General features: G+C 45.8%; 2 protein-coding genes across 8 annotated transcripts; both read right to left on the bottom strand.

The window, feature by feature from the left end:
- Position 1: 1 nt before the first annotated feature.
- ppiab (peptidylprolyl isomerase Ab (cyclophilin A)) lies at positions 2–2,038 on the bottom strand. Its single transcript, XM_052050946.1, has 5 exons — positions 1,882–2,038; positions 1,564–1,594; positions 1,163–1,251; positions 736–908; positions 2–454 (listed from the first exon to the last, which is right to left on the bottom strand). Exons 1-5 carry the CDS (start codon positions 1,948–1,950, stop codon positions 319–321), a joined length of 498 nt encoding a protein of 165 aa, XP_051906906.1. The 5' UTR covers positions 1,951–2,038; the 3' UTR covers positions 2–318.
- On the bottom strand, positions 1,952–16,933 carry zmiz2 (zinc finger, MIZ-type containing 2). Of its 7 annotated transcripts, none has more exons than XR_007959800.1 (20): positions 16,594–16,933; positions 14,561–14,642; positions 13,711–13,828; positions 13,165–13,382; positions 12,345–12,501; positions 11,761–11,994; positions 11,367–11,579; positions 11,142–11,225; positions 10,452–10,629; positions 10,165–10,306; positions 9,762–9,972; positions 9,561–9,666; positions 8,645–8,802; positions 8,044–8,111; positions 7,428–7,496; positions 7,110–7,360; positions 6,236–6,351; positions 5,129–5,287; positions 3,943–4,943; positions 1,952–2,131 (listed from the first exon to the last, which is right to left on the bottom strand). XR_007959800.1 is itself a non-coding variant. In XM_052050617.1 (19 exons), exons 2-19 carry the CDS (start codon positions 14,608–14,610, stop codon positions 4,836–4,838), a joined length of 2,640 nt encoding a protein of 879 aa, XP_051906577.1. In that variant the 5' UTR covers positions 14,611–14,642; positions 16,594–16,933; the 3' UTR covers positions 2,652–4,835. The 7 variants fall into 7 exon arrangements, 4 of the variants coding, with proteins under 4 accessions (XP_051906577.1, XP_051906579.1, XP_051906578.1 ...); XR_007959801.1 differs by having other exon boundaries at positions 1,952–2,102; XR_007959802.1 differs by lacking the exon at positions 1,952–2,131 and adding an exon at positions 5,383–5,422 and having other exon boundaries at positions 2,652–4,943.
- Positions 16,934–18,006: the final 1,073 nt, after the last annotated feature.

Here is an 18,006-nt window from a genome sequence, read left to right as displayed (position 1 = left end):
ATTTTGGGGCACCTGAAACTTTTATTTGGCAAGTCATCTCTTTAGAAGGAAATTTTTAAAAATTCCAGTGGAGTCAAAATTTCTTAGCAGAGAAAGAATTTTTTTGAAGGCAATTTTTTTCTGGAAAAAAAATCTTGAACTGAAAAAAAAAAACTCGGCAAAACAACATCCCATTTGCCACCTTTTGGCGAGCATTTTTTTTTGCTTGGCAAGACTGAGGAGAAAAGCATTCCCAAGTCTAGTGGCGAAGAAGACATGATGCAAAAGCGCTGACGTGATTTTGTGGAAACGCAACGGCGGGCAGGGGGCATTCTGGAGCTACTTGAGTTCGCCACACTTATCGATAGCCACCTTGGCTTTGGGGCTTCCGTTTTTGGTGCCTTGCTTCTCCATCGCCTTCAATACGTCGCCGCCTTCCAGAAGCTTCCCAAACACCACATGCTTACCGTTCAGCCTGCACGCAAATTGACACAAAAACATTAGAGTCTTCATTTAGGAGAAAAGTATGCGATTTTGTTTTTCAACAAAAAGCCGGAACTGTGAGGTGGCTTCCAAGGATAGTAATATTTTGTAACCACGTCACATTACAAATAAAGATTGATATAATTTCAGATATGTTTTCTTTGTTCCTAAAAATAGAGATTTTTCCTGAAAAACATTTTAAACAGGAATTTGCCTTTTTTTTTTTCTTTTCGATGGCCTGTGTGTGTACTTGTGTGGGCATCGGATACTCACCAGTCGGTGTCATCTGTGCAGAGGAAGAACTGCGAGCCGTTGGTGTTGGGTCCGGCGTTGGCCATGGAAAGTGTCCCAAAGCCAGAGTGCTTCAGCTTGAAGTTCTCATCATCGAAGGCATCACCATAGATGGACTTCCCTCCCGTCCCGTTGTGTTTGGTAAAGTCGCCGCCCTGCAGCGCCCCAAAATGTTAGCATTAGCCGCATCTTGAAGAGAGGGGCTGCAAACTACATAGGCGCGTCATGAAAAGAGGAACATGCCCTATTAAAAACAAACAAAAACATGAATGTCACATAAGGCGGCATGCACTTTTGAAACACAGGCACAGTAGCGAGCCATGAAAAGAGGGTTACATTTGAAGGCTCCTGTGACAGTCTTCACTCAAGGACCTTTAAATGCAGCCTGAAGTTCCCCAAGAGTGTATACCTGGCACATGAACCCGGGAATGATGCGGTGGAAGCTGGAACCCTCGTACCCGAAACCTTTCTCGCCAGTACACAGGGCCCGGAAGTTCTCTGTCAATCAAAAAGCGTCCATCAACACGGTGGCTATTTTGTGTCTTCATTCTTTTCTGACAGCCCAAACATGGAATCTTGCTCCATGAAATTGTATTAATTTACTCTCAACTTGGCTAAACTGCTTCCACTCTGGTGTGGGTTTTTTTTTCAATCAGATTTGAGCCTCATCGTGTTGCCATGTTTGTCTAATCTGCAGCAACAACATTACAGAATGATGTTAATCGCTAAGGATAGTTCATAGATGGATATTGCCCCCACCCCACCCGTCTTGATTGACAGTCGGTCATGCAGAGGAATACGTTTACCTACCAGCAGTTTTTGGAACTACGTCCGCGAAAAGCTGCAACACAAAACACACAGTCGCTATTATTGTCATTCTTATTGTTGTAACGATCAAAACGTGTTGTTTTTCTTAACGAACATTGTTTTCTTCACTGGGAACACATTACGTCACCTATTCACGTTGATGACACTGAATAAATCTTCTAGATGCTTCCATATTTCTTCCAGCTGCTACATTTTCTGTTTTTTTATCCATTTGATTTACGGTCTGTGCACGACGCTAACACGAGCGACTTTAGACAAACAATCAATAAAATACGTAAGATAATAACTTTAATTAATTACCTCCATTGTGATCCTCCCCGCCTTGGCGTCAGCAATGGTGATGTCGAAGAAAACTACGGGGTTTGGCATCTTTTAATTGGGAAAATAAGATGATTTTATCTTTAATAAATTTGAACCACAACAGACGTCTGATGACAGAATCGATGCAGGACTAATTTTATCCTAACCTGATCAACGTCACTGTCATCAGAGGCCAATCACAGCCGGGTCCTAGGAGAGAACTAACCAATAGCGGCAAGAGATGGGCGGGCTTTAAGGGTAAAAACGTGAAGATGAGATTTGGCAGTCACAGCAATCCGTGCGGGCGGATGCTGGCAACTGCACAGCCTGTTGTCCCATTTGTATTGGCGGCGTCACTAGGTGAATGAATCAAACGTACCCGTTCAAGTTTTAACGTTTTCACTTTAAAAAAAAGGCTAGTGTTGCATTTTATGTTCCGTATTAAAAGGATTTATGGCAAAACAAAGAAACAAAGCTAACTTTTCTTTTTAAGAAGTACAAAACTCAAATGATAAAACATCGGATTCAATTTTGATTATATCTACCTTGATCTCACCAATGTCATAGTCTTTACCTTCTTCAAGCAAGAAACGTAAAAATACGTTAAATGCATTCTCTTTTCTCTCTCTCTCATGCAAACGCGGGCGCGCACACACACACACACACACACTGCAGTGTTGCGCTGGCATCTGTGGTCAAAAGTATTCGCTGTCTTAATGTGCTCTATTCTGATTACTCAAGCGGGCGGTGCAGTCAACAAATATTAGATGTTTGTTGAAATAATGTGGTTTTAATCCTCATCTTCCAGCTCCAGCAAATGAACAAAGCAATCGCAGGTACAATCAATGATAATAATGATTATAAAATAAATAGAAAACAATGGCAATTAAAATGTGTTACAAAATATGTGCAATAGTTTACATCTTAAAAACGTGTTTCCTAGTAAATTTGCAGTTCAATAGTCACTTTTTTTTTAAAACCCCAAATAAAAGCCAACATTTATGTTGCCGTTTTGGGAACCTCAAAGTGTCTGTTAGGGGAATAAAAAATAGATTGGGAGGTTCAACACGGACAATAATGAACAGGAGGAAGAAGAACAAGAGCACACGTAATGCGATGAAAATAGGGAAATATTCACATGAGGCGACATTGCCAAACAGGAATGATGGAATGTGGGCGTTGTCTCAGCGGTTCAACAAGTTCGCCTCCAACATGGGAAGCCGTTTGAGCTTTTTTTTTTTCCTTGGCCATGTACTACCAAGGCTGAATAACTGGAAGGACAACTCCATGTTACTCGTGAGACAAACTGTGCTCTACTTACCTTCTGTACTTGACTAGTACAACCAGTGAAGTGCTGGATGTCACTACTCTACAGTATATAGTACGGAATTTAGAAATGGAAATGTGACGTCACTGGGTGTGCTTGTCGTCTGCAATTGTCAACCGGTGCAGAATTTTGCCTTACTAGAAGCATGTAGTTATCCAACTAGTATGCCAAAGTTGCTCCCCTTGTGAGGACAAACTGCATACTAGTACGTGAACCTTAAGATGGATATCAAGTCATAAATTGTCATACGGCTTTCATGCAACAAATTTGGTACAATGGTAGGACAAGCTACTTCTGACACACAATTGGACATTTCGTTACAGATTTTAGCAAGGATCATGCAAATTGACACATATGATTTCTTTTCGTGGGCCACATAAAATGATCTGGTGGGCCACATCTGGCCCCCGGGCTTTGAGTTTGACACCTGTGCTCTAGCTGGTTACGAGAAGAATTTTCTCATGTTACTAGTAATATTAGAGTGGTGCACTTCAGTGTAGTACTTTGACACATTTGTGCTACATTAACGTAGTTACCGTAAAATTTTCATTAGCTAAAGCATTTTGCATTTTGTTTCATTTCAAAGATCCTTGAAAGCCATTGGAGCACCGAGTCAGTATCGGCGATATCCCAGTTGTGAACTAGTGAACAGTTTTGCCTCACGAGTAACATGCAGCTGTCCTCCCAATGAGCCAAAGTTGTCCTACTTGTGATGACAAAGAGTGTACATGGACCTCAAGATTTCCGCAGCTAACTCGAGGCACAGAAGATTATCGATGACCTTTGGCACGATGGCAATCCAATTTCTTAGGAGATAAAAGTTATTGTGATGGCTATTTTGCTAACCCGGAAGTCAGTCGCCTGGCTCACTGAAACCCCGCCTCTCGCCATGTGGCTGCCCGCCCCTTTCTTAACATTGTCCTTCAACCGGCCCACAAAGCAGGAAATGGTAAGAAAGTCGCCGCGTAGGGCGCCTCGGCTGAAGTGGCTGCTCATAAAGACTCTGCCGGAGACGCTTGTCGGGCGTCTCACTGGCTGCTCGAGAAAGCGAGCATGTGTTTACTCAGCGGGAGTGGTACGGGGGGGGGGGGGGGGGCTCCTTAATCTTATATATACAGGATTGAGGAGCTAACCGTTTTCTTAGATTGGGCGATGCTGAGAGCAGGAACTGCTCAAACATGTGTGAATGGAAGAGAACACCTCTTTAGGGACATTTTTGGGTGAGGAATTATTCGCAATTTAACATGGTGAAAAGATATTTTAACTAAACTGAATTAAATTTAATTGTCCACATCCAGCGAGTAACCCGCCACCTCTTCTGTGGTCCCCGAAGGACCGAGTAGTGTTACTACTGCAGGACAGCGGTTAGTTACTACAACGGTTTCAATGTATATTAGCAGCCCAAAGATGTTACTACGAGTGGAAAATGCTACTCGTAATATAATGGTTGTGCTGCGCAATCTGGACTGGGAACGCCGCAGTCTTCCAATGTTACGTGAAAAATTCGGATTCGAGTGACAAATTGAGAGGGAGGAGACGACGACATCGAAGACAAAACAAAGATGACGACGACAAAGATGACAAAGAAGGAGAAGATGAAGAGGAAGAGGAAGGCGGGGAGAGACGCTCAGTTGTTCTCAAAGAGCGACAAAAGGTCGTCGCTGCTGTTGCTGGGCAGGTCGGGCGGACCCAAGTACGACAACAGCTCATCCGGGTTGGTCAGCTCGGGCAGAAGCTACAACAAATATTTGGGGAAAAAGTCACCCAAAGAAGAAAATAAAAATGCAGTACATCAATCAATCAGTTAATTTGTATTCGAGGACAGCAATTTGTTTCAGATGAGGTTGTTTTTAAAGTGCTCTAGAAAACCAAATTGCGACTCAACCTCATCAATGCATTGAATGAAAAGAAATGGCTCACATCTAGCGAGTGATCGGCCGCCTCTCCCTGGGGGGCCCCCAGACCGAAGGAGCCCTCGGCGTGCAGCCGTGCATTATGGGAAGCGGCCCCGCTCCTCTCCTCGCCGAGGTTCTGGTTGGCGTGCTGCGGGAGCAAGGCATTGTGGGAAGGGTGCGCCGCCTGGCCGTGTGGAAAGAGGAAGCGCAATGAAGGATGGCGGGTGAGAGGAAGCACGACAGTTGGCCAGCAGCTGCGCGCGACAATCGGAAACTCACGAAACGGGGATGAATGCTTGCTTAATGGCTCTCGGCGGCACTAACGAGGCAGCAGGGAGAGACAGTCAGCTGTTCAATTTGTAAGAGAGTCAAATCTCGCTGTAACACAGATTTTGCCGCTTTTTTTAAAAAATAGATTTTTACAGGCGAGTCTGAACTCAGAGCCGCGCGCCTTCAGTGCAATACCATGCCATGAAACAACAACTGCATTAGAATGACGATGCTAATTTCTGTTATCCAGTCTATGGCAATTCACATTTCATGTTAGCATTGAGCTAGCAGAAGTTCATTTTGAAAATTTACAAACTTGTAAAGTGAAAATCCATCCATCCATCCATTCATTCATTTTCTAATCCGCTTATTCTCACGAGGGTCACGGGCATGCTGGAGCCCAACCCAGCTGTCCTCGGGCAGCAGGCGGGGGGGGGGGGGGACACACCCTGAACTGGTTTTCCAGCCAATCACATGGCACACATAGACGAACCATTCGCGCTCACAGTCACACATAGGGAGTGTGTTCCATGAACCTGCCATGCATGTTTTTGGAATGTGGGAGGAAAACAAGGCAGGCACAAGGAGAAAATGCAAATTCCAACCAAGATGGCTGGGAATCAAAGACACTATTTCAATCCGTCTTCACTTAACAGTTCTGAGTGTCCATTTCCTCATAATAATAAGAAAACGCTAATATACGAGCATGCAGGAACGTGTCTGGACCGCTGGCAGTAAAAACCGTGATGGTTACACAACACCGGGCAAGGCTTTTAAGCACTTGGAAGAAAGAGTCCGGCACCGCCCGAAGCGTCAACATTGATGATGTGCGTATTACGTAAGACCGCTTCGTCTGGCTCACCTGCTCGTGCTGGTAAGATAGCGGCGGGCCGGAGGAAGGGTACTCCCCCAGGGTCGGCGTGCCGGGAGTGTTAGGGAATTCGGGGAAACCCGACTGGCTGGCAAAGCCTCGGCTCCCTGAGGAAAAACAGCAACAATGTCAGAAGAAAGAGAAAAGAAGAAAGAAAACGTTCCGGGTCACGTAGCATCAAACGGCGGATCGTGCTACTTAACTTGAAAGCTTCCTTTCTTTTAATTCATCGATGTTCCGACTACATGATGACGCTTGTTCACACATTTTTTCCCCCCAATGTGAAAATAAGCAAATTCTTATGAGAATGAGTTGACTGTTCACAAAAAGATATACTAGTCGAAAAAAAAAAAAAAACTTTTAAAAAATGAGAAAAAATATCTATTAACTCATTCACTCCCAAAGACGTTTTTAACGTCTTTTCAGACTTGGGCCAGAATTGGCTGGTACTAAATGAGTTAAAAGCGTTTTTAAGATTAGTCATCTTTCTCCAGAATAAATAAAAAAATATGCAACAATATACATTTAAAAAATTCCAAGAAAAAGAAATCATTTGTTTCAAGAAAAAAAAAGATTTGATTGTTTTTGTTCTAAAAATATTTAATGGAATTTCCCAAAGAAAAAACATTCTGAAAAGTGTTTTATTTTTACAGCAGTCTTTGAGGGGGAAAAAATATTTTAGTTGCTCGATTTGCCTCGACTTTCACTGAAAACAAATAATGCAAATTAAGGACTTTTATGAGATGGGAGTGGTTTTCTGGCAAAAAGAAAAAAATTCTGAACTACATTTTAAGAAAGCCACAACCCCTCCCACCCAAAAAAAGCGAAAAAAGTGGGTAAAAGCTGCTGGTTGCAGTTCTCTCACCAGGTCTGTTGTAGTCTGGGCTGCCTCTGTTGCCCCCAGCCGGTGCCCCGGCACTGGCGTACGGCGAGGAGGCGGGCCCCAGCGCGGCGATCATCTCCATGACGTTGGGCATCAGCATGTGACTGGGGCTGACGGTGCGACAACGTTTGAGCGCCGGCCCGTCAGATTCCTCCTTCACGTGCAGGTCAGGCTTGACCGGCACCGGCCTCCAGCCGCACAACGGGTCAATGGTGATCTCCTCGTAATCGGAACTGGCGGACCGACATCGCAAATGAGCGCACGGCAAAGCGGCAATCCCGGAGCGGGATGAGGACTTACTTCTGTATATAGACCAGGATCCCCAGCATATACTGGTCTACCTCCAGACCCTCCAGCAGAGCCGTCTTACTGAAAAGACAGCACCGCGCTCCATTACATCATCATCGGTCCGTTCAGTTTTCCTACCGGCTTCACCTAATTCTGGGCCACCTTTGATTTAAAATCTCAGACATTATGGAAAAAAAAATTCCCGGACCCGGCAGATAAATCTGTCAAGCTCTTTTAACGCCTTTCATTCATGCACCCTGCAACCTGATAAGCTGTCCACTGCAGTAACTGCTGTCCCCAAAAGGGTTAAATCCGTTTTGGTTTTTTTGTTTTGCTTGCACATTAAAGCATACGACAAACAATGATGTTCAATCATTACCACAGCCACCTAAAATACGAATTGGTTGATTTTTCTTTTTGTTGTAAAGTTTTGCAGGGTATTGAAAAACAGTCAACCGTTCCACCTGTCACTCCGATTTTTTATTATTGTACGCATTAAGAGATCAAAAAGAAGGTAGTTTAGGCATTATATTTTACCATATCAGTGGGGCACGAACATATTAGCCTCAATTTGAGCCCAGAAAAACCCTGGTCATCATCATCATCATCATGCTCCATGGGCACCTACTTGCAGACGGGACACCTCCACGTTCCTCGTTCACAGTTGAGCTGCAGGTACGACTCCAGGTCAAAACACTACAAAGAAGAGTTTAAAAAACTGAGAATAAATAAATAACCTTGCAATTTTTTCATCTTTAAAGTTGCACTTTTTTCATTCACTGGACACTATACTTCTTCCATGGCCGTATGTAGGCGGTATGATACAAACGAGATGTACTTCACAGCTCCTCATGACGCTGAAGTAATATTTGTTTTTCCACACAGAAGAAAGAATATGCACCGAGGTGTTTTTATTCTCCGTTTACCTGTGTTGCCCCACCGTTTGTGTTCAAATATCCATATCTTAAAAGGTTGTAACACTGCAACACCTCAGCTATTATTTGAACCCATAGGTGGTTTATGCCTTGTTTGCTAGCATTAAGCTAAGTAGACTTGGCTTTTTTTTTTTTTTAAACACAAGATGCAAAATGTTTCATGTGATGTTTAGCTTGATTTCAACTGTTAGTAGTATCAAACGGTTTGTTGCCTAATTTTTTTCAATCATTGTCTCCTATTTGCCAAGCTACGTGTTCGCACGTGTGAATCAGGCATTTGAGCCGTGTCCGAACCTGTATGTGGCGGCAGTCGTGTCCTCGTGCCGGCAGCTGGATGCGCCGGAAAGTGATTGGACACTTGAGCGACACTTTGATGGCCGTTTGCTCCACACCGTCCTCTCCGTTTAGGCCGGGAGTCCCGGGGATGGTGCCACTGCTGAAGTTTCTCTTGACTGAAACATACGAACGACCCCTTCACAATGACATCCGCCATTTTTAATCTGACATTGAACAGAATGCAAAAGAGATCATTTCTGACACTGAGCGCTGGTTGGTACTGTGCCACTCCAGTCCTGTAGGTGGCACTAATGCTCATTTTAACCTTTTACATCATAGGTTAACAAATCAAAAGGGATAGTACTATCTGTAACGAAAAAGTACTTTTTTAATGTAATTGGAAAGACACTGGGATGAACTATAGCCTCCTGGCCTGTAGGTGGCAGTATGAAAAATTGTGAACTTGGGTAGGCCACAGCTAATATTTTAAAGTTAGTTTTTTTCCATCAATCATTGCGAGACAATTTGATTTCTGATGATAAACAAAGTTAAACAAAACATTTTGTGAAGGAAAGCACATTGAAATGAGAGTGAATTGTATTTTCCTGACCTGTAGGTGCCAGCAATAGAAGTTTTAAAAACTTAAAGGACACAGCTACAATTTCATCACAAATATTTACCCCAAAAAAAAATATGCTAGGACAAAAAGCACATTTTCCTCAACAAATGTGCATGAGATGAAAACCAAATATCCGTAGAATTAGTTTGTATTTGACTTAAATATAGAAATATGTATTCTGGCTCTGTTTGTAATGACATTCAAGAAAATCCTGCACTGGTTTAGGACATGAAAACATACCAAAAATGTAATTTTGTCACAACTTCAACTTTAAATTTGGCGGTATATGAATGTAGTGTTGAGTGTGCATCTCACTCTTAGTGATGCAGTGCTCTGCGGGCAGCAGCCGCTTCTTCATGAGTCCTTGCAGCACCGACCTAACGGAGGGCCGATGGACCAGCTGCAGCACGAACAAATGGGACTGCGGAAACAAACGTGCTCTTAGAGAAAATCAACGTGTAGATGATTGAACACGAGTTGAATTGTGATTTGGCGGCGGCGCTTCGACAAACTTACGCAGCAGCAGGCGGTGACGGTGATCTGGACCGTGTTGCGGCCGGGCTGGCACACTTGCTTGAGGTACAAGGCCTTGTGGGAGGTCTTGTTGTCGCCGCGCTCGATGGACAAAGGCGTGGCGTTGACGCTCACCTGCACCGAGGCTGGCCAGTTGGTGTTCATCTGCCGGTCCTCATGGTGGTAGCATTTGAACTGCAGCTCCAGATCGGGCCTGCGTTGGGCGGCGAACACAAAACAGCACTCAAGTCGCACATTGCATCGAATCGGAAATGGAGTCAAACATATTTCCCGTCGAGATGGCAATTCTCTCGCGCAGCAACGTCGGAGAGGGAATCACATCGTATTCGGAGCGTCACGACGGAATGGTGGCATCGGAGTTGAAAAAGTGAATTCGGCGCCTCACCTCATCATGAGCGTTTTGTAGACGGAGTCTCGAAGCTGGAAGGCGTGGTTACTGACCGCCAAGTTGTGCTCCAGTCTGAAAGGCTCCAAAACCACGCCGTCACGCACCGGGAAGGTCAGGCGCAGATCGTCACTAGGGTTACCTTCATCAGGAAGAAACAACGCAAGAACACTTGTTGGTCTGATGACATCTACGCTATTGGAGGGGTGGGGCGGGGGGATAAGTGATGATAATATAATGAAAAATCCCCAACTGCTGCCATGTGCAGGCTAACTGTAACGCCTCACCTGTGGCAGTCTGCGGGCCACCCATGTTGCTTTTTACATCGGGTGGCATGTAGGGAGATTTGGTCTCCTGGCCTGGGGAGAGGTAAGGCGGCATGGAGGTGCCAGGTGTCATGGGAGGTGTGGGATTGCCGCCCATGGGGGAGCTGGGGTACACGGGCATTCCTCCGCCCCGCCCGGGCTGTGAAGTGGAGACAACGGCTGAGAGTTATGGATCAATGACTAGAAAGCGTTCACGTGCAAACATGGCACTCCGGCAGGGCAAGTAAACCATTTCATCTATTAATTTGAGATTTTTTTTGTTCTTCGTTATGAGGCTCTTTTTTTTTTTTTTTTTGTAAACAGAAGTCTGCGGTTAAAAGCATGTCTTATCCTGATGTGCATGATTTACACTAACAACATTGCTGCAAACAGAGGAGTTAGTTTGCAAACTCACAATCACAGTTGGGACTTTGCTGATACATCTTGGAGGGAGGAATAAAAAAAAAACAACTTGGGTGCACTCAAAATATTTAGCTCAGGTAACGAGCTGTTCAGAAGAAGACTACTGGAGGCGCAAAGAGTATAGTACTATGAAGACATTTTTGGGTTGACTACTACTTTAAATTTTTATTTTAGAGCCATATTGCCCAGCCCCCAGGACAGCATCAAGAATTCTTTTGAATTTTGTATTGAGCATTTCGCGCCACTCACCCCGCTGGCCGCTGCTTGAGTGAAGGCGTTGTATCCTCCTGGGCCTGCAGGGGGCAGTCCTGTCTGCCCATTAAACACTTCAGACTGAAGACCAGCCCCCCAAAAAAAGGGTCGTAACATAACCATCAGTATTTATGTATTTTAGTACTTATAAGATTGCTTATTGATCATTCATTTGTTGTCGTGAGCATTGGAAACATTCCTCCATTTTTTTGGGGTGTTTACCTTGTAGTACTGCGGTGGGTTGGGCTGTCCGGCGCCGGCGGGGAACGGCGGCGGGTTGCTGTGTGACCCAGAGGCGTACTGGCCCATGGGGGGCATACGGCCGGCAGAGTACGAGGGCGAGGGGGCGCACCTTTGCGGCGGTCCGGGGGGGTACTGCAGAGGCTGTTGAGGATACGCTGACATGGACGACATCCCACCGCCGTTGCCGCCGAACTGCCCGTCACAAGTCAAAACAAACTTAGGCAGGGGTAGGGCTGCAAACAAGTGTTCAGCTTTGAAACTAGTTTCAAAGTTTACGGTTTCAAATGATACTATGAGGGCAAGATTAAGGGTTTTAGTTGAGGATGTCAAGCCTGTATTAAGTTTTTGAATCAGGTTTTGGTAGGGTTCGTACCTCAGAGTGGAAAGTGCGTTTGAGTCCCTGCGTTCCACCAGGATATCCCCCGCCTGCTCCTCCTCCGCCGTGCATCTTCTGTGTATGTCCAGGGTGAGAGGGGTACAAGCCCCCGCCAGAGGGTGGCACCAGTCCCGACCTGCTTGAGACCATACCTCCTTGGTTCATGGCCGGGGGTCCACGAGGGCCCCCGTGTGACATGAACTGGGGGCTGTACGAGGAGGGTCCGCCCATCTGCCAGGGAAACAACAACAACAGATAAAATAAGTGAAGAACGGTAGCGGGGTCATGCTGCCCTCTGGTGGCCATTACTTGAACAAGGCTTGAGAGCTACCGTCAAGATTAAGGTTTCAAATTAGACTTTCAAGCAAGGGTGACGGTTTTTAACATGGGTTTGGGTTTCACGTTTGATCTGATATCAAGAGTTAGAGTTTCAAATTAGGGCTTAATCTCAGGATTTAAACAAGGTATTCAAAGTACGGCTTCGGGTTAGGGTTTCAACAAATTTGTTATGGTTTTGAACAAGGTTTCAATTTAGGATTTGAAGCACCAGTTTCATATTTTGGCTTGAAGTGTCCGAGTACCTGCGCGTAGCTAATGTCCTGGTGCTGTTTCTCTTGTATGGCCGCCACGGTTGCGGTGGCAGTGGCGGTAGCTGTAGCGGCGGCCACAGCGGCGGCGGCGGCGGTGGTGAAGTCTGAGGGGGGGCGCACACCCATCCCACCGCTGTTACCCGAGTAACTGCACAGAGGGGAAAAGTTATATTTACAGACACAAATCTACTTAAACAACATTAAGCTTACGAAGACTGCAAGTCTCTCATGTTAGCTTCAATGGAAACCTTGCAGGTTAGCTTTTGAAGGCAGCTTCTAACATTTCCTGTGACGTGAGATTGCCGTTATCTTTGCGTGAATTTACAGAATTATCTTCGGACATTAGATTTCACTCTTAACTTCTAAAAATAGCTTCCGACATTACCGCTATTGGATGACCAATATTTGCGTGTGACGTTAGCGTCAACGGTTTTCATAAGAGCTAAAAGAGACTGTTAGCTCCCACTGCTAGCTTACAATGTAAGTTTCAACTTTAGCTAATGAAGTTACCTCCCTATAATAGCTTTTATGTGAGCTTGACGTTGGCTTGGAACATTTTCGCTAACGTTCGCGCAAGGGAAAAACATTTAACATTAGCTTCCAATAATAGCTTCCAATGTTTGCTTTCTAATGAGTCACCTTCTAACATTCGAGCTAAAAGAAGACTTAGCTCGCAGCGTTAGCATCCAATGTCGCCTCCAAACATTATTTTCAGTTAGCTAGTTAGCTTCAACCTTTGTTAAAATTGTGCTTGTAAGACAGCATTCAACCACATTACAGGGAACCCCCCATTTATTGGCAGGAACGGTACCTGCTGCCGTAGGTCGCTGCAGGGTTATACCCTGCATTGGGGCGGCCATACATGAGCGGCTGGCCGTAACCTTTGGATATGGCGTCGCCGTACCCCTGCTGGCTCATGAACTGCGGCCCCATGGCACCAGCCATGCCGGGGCCGCCGCCTCCGCCACCGCCGGGCATCATGTGACCACCAGTGCTGTCACCAGGACCCATGGGTGGCGCTCCGATTACCTGCGCAGAAAACAGGGTTACATTCCCAGGTCACTTTATTACTTTATTAGGTACACATACATTGCAACGACACTTTCGTGGTGTTGGGTAAAAAAAAAAAATGGTGCTCAAGGACATCACTTTCAACGTTGTCCGACATTTGTTTCCAATGCTAGCTTTAAACATTCGCGTCAACATTAGCATTTCTTCACTGGTTTGCCACATTGCTTTCTTTGTAGGAGGCCCACGGGCTCCATTTTGCCAAACTTCATTAGTATATCGTAAAAATGCATTTGGTCGTAGCTTTTCCTTTCCTTTCCTATTTTGATGAAGCGATGCCACATGTTACCTGGCTGTGCGTGGGATTGGTCACGCCCCACACTGTGGTTACTACAGAGAGAGATCCTGCGTGTTGATTGGCTGCTGGTTGCCAGGAGACTGGCTCATGGAGGAAGGCTCCGTCACCGCTGCCGAGGGGGAGAGAAAGAGAGAGAGAGAGAGAGAAAAAAAAAAAAGGGCCATGAAGGTGGCCTTAGTGCTTCTTTCACACCAGGACCTCCTCACAGTTTCCCCACTAGCTGTGTTCAAGTGCAATTATGAAATTATTAATGAACAATCAGCAGCCGGTTATGACCCATTTGTACGGAAACGGGCAGGGGTTGACAGTCATTCTCTCCTTGTAACCATCAACAGGAAATGGACACATCACTTTTTGGGGCGCAATAATAAACAACATTCTTGCTGCTGGAGGCGGTAAATTTCCCCAGTGTGGGACAAATAAAGGATATCTTATTTTATTTTTGTGCCATGTTTATTTCACTTGTTTCAATGAGCATCTGTTTAGCTCTTTCATTGCTAAATGCTAAGCTAATGCTAAGCTACGTCCACCAGCCAGTCACCTTTTTAGACCTCTCATTTTGAAAACGGCCACGTAGCAAATTAACCAAGAGGAAGTCAACACTTCCTTCCTTCTCATGGATGAATAGAATACAATCTTCCTCGGGAAATGGTGCCCCCTGGCGGCTTGGAGTATCAAAGAATGCGCTGAATGAGTTACAATTTGAACCTCTGAACAGTTTTGACAAAAGATTTATGGCCATGTCGAGAAGACCCAATGCCAAAATGAAGGTGTACAAAGTGTTTGTGACCTAAATGAGGATTGTTGCGGGTCGCCTGCGTGTGTGCGCGTGTGCACATACCTTTGAGGAGTGGGATGCGGGGCTCGTTTCATGGAGTTGAGGGGTTTCATTGGAGGAGCATGGGGGTGACTGGGGAGCGCCCCTGAGAGAGACGAACACACAGAGGAAGAAGCTCAGTCAGCCACTTTGGCGTCGCCATGGTCACCGTCGGCTTCAGCGACACCACTGCCTTTCATGTGTGACTGTACGCGGACACGACGAGTGCTCGCCTCCTCACACGGGGACCGCGAGGGCCTGAGGGGAGGTGGGGAGGGGATGATGTATGGAGCTAGATTTATCTTGTTGATTTCAAAAGGAAACACTTTCTGATTTAATGTTGACATTTCTTCCTGTAATTTTTGCAGGGATGCATTCATAGCAATACCAGAATCAATATCCGGGCATCTCGTACTTGAAAAATGCTACAGATACCAGAGAAGACATTTTACCAACCTAATGAACACACCAAACAGACTGGTGGAGTAGAGGCCATGTCTGCCATGTGGAGATATCGAGCAGGCCGCGCTATCGTCACAAACAAAGCAATGATAATATACCACAAAAACACACAGAGGGAACAAGACATTTGTATTCCTTCTTGTGTAGCCATCAGACTCTTCTTCGTCTCTCATTTTAGTACACTTTTTGCATCGTGCCCCTAGTGTTCAATCTGGCATAGCACATAACTGGAGCAGCGTGCGTTATCGACAAGATTTCCATTCACTGACATTCATGGCCAAAAAAAATGTCAAATATGCATTGGAACTGGGTCGGAGTTCAGTGAATGAAGTGAAACGTGCAACGTGAAACGTGCAAGACTATTAGATGTTAAAATGTCAACGTTACTCAAAAAGGTGAAGCGAGAATAAGTTATACCGTGATTAAGGAAAGTTTGTGCTTTGTGTTTTTAACAACACTGAAAATCGAGTGTTGTTAAAAAAACATTTTCGTCACAATTGCAAGATGTAACAGCGCTTCGAAGCATCAAACGATGCCAAGTGTCGCGAACTCGTTTATGGTGGTTTGCATTATATGTTAGCATGACTGGCAGAGTTACCAGGTTTGGTTCAACAATTTGTGTTAAAATAAATAATCATGAATCTCATGTTCTATGCGTGAGTTTTACAATAAACGTCAACTGAGACGACAGAAGACGGCGCCAGCTGTGAGGGCGCGACCGCACAACTTCCAGTTGACACAACTTAGGGTGCCATGCCAAGGTCGGGGTTTCAAGCGCAGGTTAGGATGTCAAAGAAATGTTCAGATATTACAGATTTCAATGCAAAGTTGAAGAACCATGTGAGATAACTATCCTCAGCAGCAGGTGGCGCTCTGCTTTCAAAAAAGAGGAAAACAGAAGCAATTGAATGACCGTGATCATCAATTACAATTAATAGCTCAAAAGTCATATTTGAAATCAACACGGTGGAATATCTTCAGGTGAATGTATGTGCGCGAACCTGCACATGGAAACGAAGCAAAAGTCTACTCCTCACGCGCACAACATCACCCGTGGAAGGCGCTACAGGTGCCGCATGCCAACGCACACAATAAAGAGCCATAAAAAAACAACACAAAGAATTCCCGAAAACAAAAACAACACGAACCTGCTCCACTGACAAACACACTTGTGCACGCGCACGACCCGGCCAGACATGAATCCGTCAGACAATGAGAAAGTGTGTGCACGCGCCTGCTTAGAGCCTATTACCTATGTCTGCGCGTGTGTTTGTGCGTGACGCCCGCGACAACAGTCTGCACAACCCGCACACGCACGCACGCACACCTCCTGGCTTTCCAGCCACGGGCGCTCACGGCTTTCGGCGGCACAACGGAACAAAGCGGCGTGCACGCGACTTTTCGCGACCAACGCAAGAGACGCGTTCGGTACCGCCTACCTGGCTGGTGCGACCGTGCCGTTCGTACGTGCGCGCGACCCCGGTAACGGCGCGTGCATCTGTGCGCGTGTTCGCGCAACGCGCGAACGCGGCGTTGGGTTGAGCGGGGACCCCAATGCCGCCGTGCTCGCGTCGTGACATTCTCACGCATCTTACCTGTCTGTACGCGGGCGTCCAAGTCCCGAAGCCAGACGCCTCGGTGAGCTAGCTTAGCTTAGCTCGGCATAGCAAGATAGCTAGCTCGTGTGGTGTCGCAGTCGGCTAACGCCGGACTAGCTGTCAAGTTTGGCCGTAAAGTCTCCCCTTTCGGCGCTCATTGTGTCCACAAGGAGGAGCCGGGCGGCGCAATCCCAAGTGTTTAAAATCGGGGCGACTTCCGGTCGGCGTCACGTTTAATTACGCTAAGTCGGCGAACCAATTACAGATAGCTCGTCGAGGACGCGGAGCTCACTTTAGTAAAGACAGACCATTGCACAATGACAAGCTATAATGAATTCATGACGTCACCCCCACTCGCCTGCCCCTCCTACTCCAAGCGAGCATGGCGTCACGAGGAAGCGTACAGGTACTGGCCGTGCGTCTTTACGTCCGCCATCTTGGAAAGGTACTGACAGTTTGGGGAAGAGAATAAAAAAATATGTTGAAAATGTTTACGATTCTGTGTGCGTGCGTGCGTATTCTCTAGTCTTTACTTCTAGTCAAGTGTGTGTGTGTGTGTGTTGTAGTACAGTACTCACAAAAATGTGTCTTGTAAAGATGTGTATCGCATGTAGGTTTGCGTTATAGCGTGTTTTGTGTGAGCATTCGTATTGTAGTCCTTACTGTTGTGTGCATGTCCTGTTGTACAGGATTGAGAGTGTTTCCAAGTGTGCGATATACCTGCAAATCAGTCTTGTTGACGTCTGTGTGTGTCGTTACAAATCTGTGTCTTTCGGTCTGTCCTTTGTTGAAGTATGTGTCGCTTGTTTTTGTCCTTACAAGTGTGTCTTGCTTTTGAGGAGTGTCCGTGTAAATGTCTTTGTAAATGTGTGTGTTCTTTAGTCCTTGCAACTGTCATGTTGTTGAAGTGTGTATTTTTGGTGCTCACAAGGGTGTTTGTAGAAGTATGTGTGAAAGTGTGCTTCTTTTTGTGGACGTGTACGTTGTAGTTTGTGCAAGTGTGTGTGTGAGAGAGAGACAAAGAGAGAGAGAGAGAGAGCAATGTCGCAACCCATTGTTTTTTTTCCATAGCCGGGTTGCCGTGGAAACAGGTGCAGAGATTTCCCATTTCTTCATTTTCCTCTCCACACTATCATATCAGCCCCCCACCCCCCAACGACCTGCCGCATAGTGGCGACCTACTGCAGTCATTACACAATGTCACTTACAGCACAACAGCAGTGAGAAAGGGGTGGAGGCGACGGAGGAAGGGGGAGCGACTCATTGGGCTGAACCTCCATCAGGGAAGGGGAGGAGAAAGGTGGAACATTTGGGGGTGGTTTTTCGAAATTTGTCACAACTAAGTACACACACGGCAACTGCGCACACGCGTGAAGCAGCCGGTTGCCATGGTGAGAAGCGCACACGCCT

The sequence above is a fragment of the Hippocampus zosterae genome, chromosome 18, assembly GCF_025434085.1.
Source record: "Hippocampus zosterae strain Florida chromosome 18, ASM2543408v3, whole genome shotgun sequence".
NCBI classification, from domain to species: domain Eukaryota; kingdom Metazoa; phylum Chordata; class Actinopteri; order Syngnathiformes; family Syngnathidae; genus Hippocampus; species Hippocampus zosterae.
The sequence above is the reverse complement of the archived record's forward strand: the minus strand, read 5'-3'. Positions and strand labels throughout refer to the sequence as shown.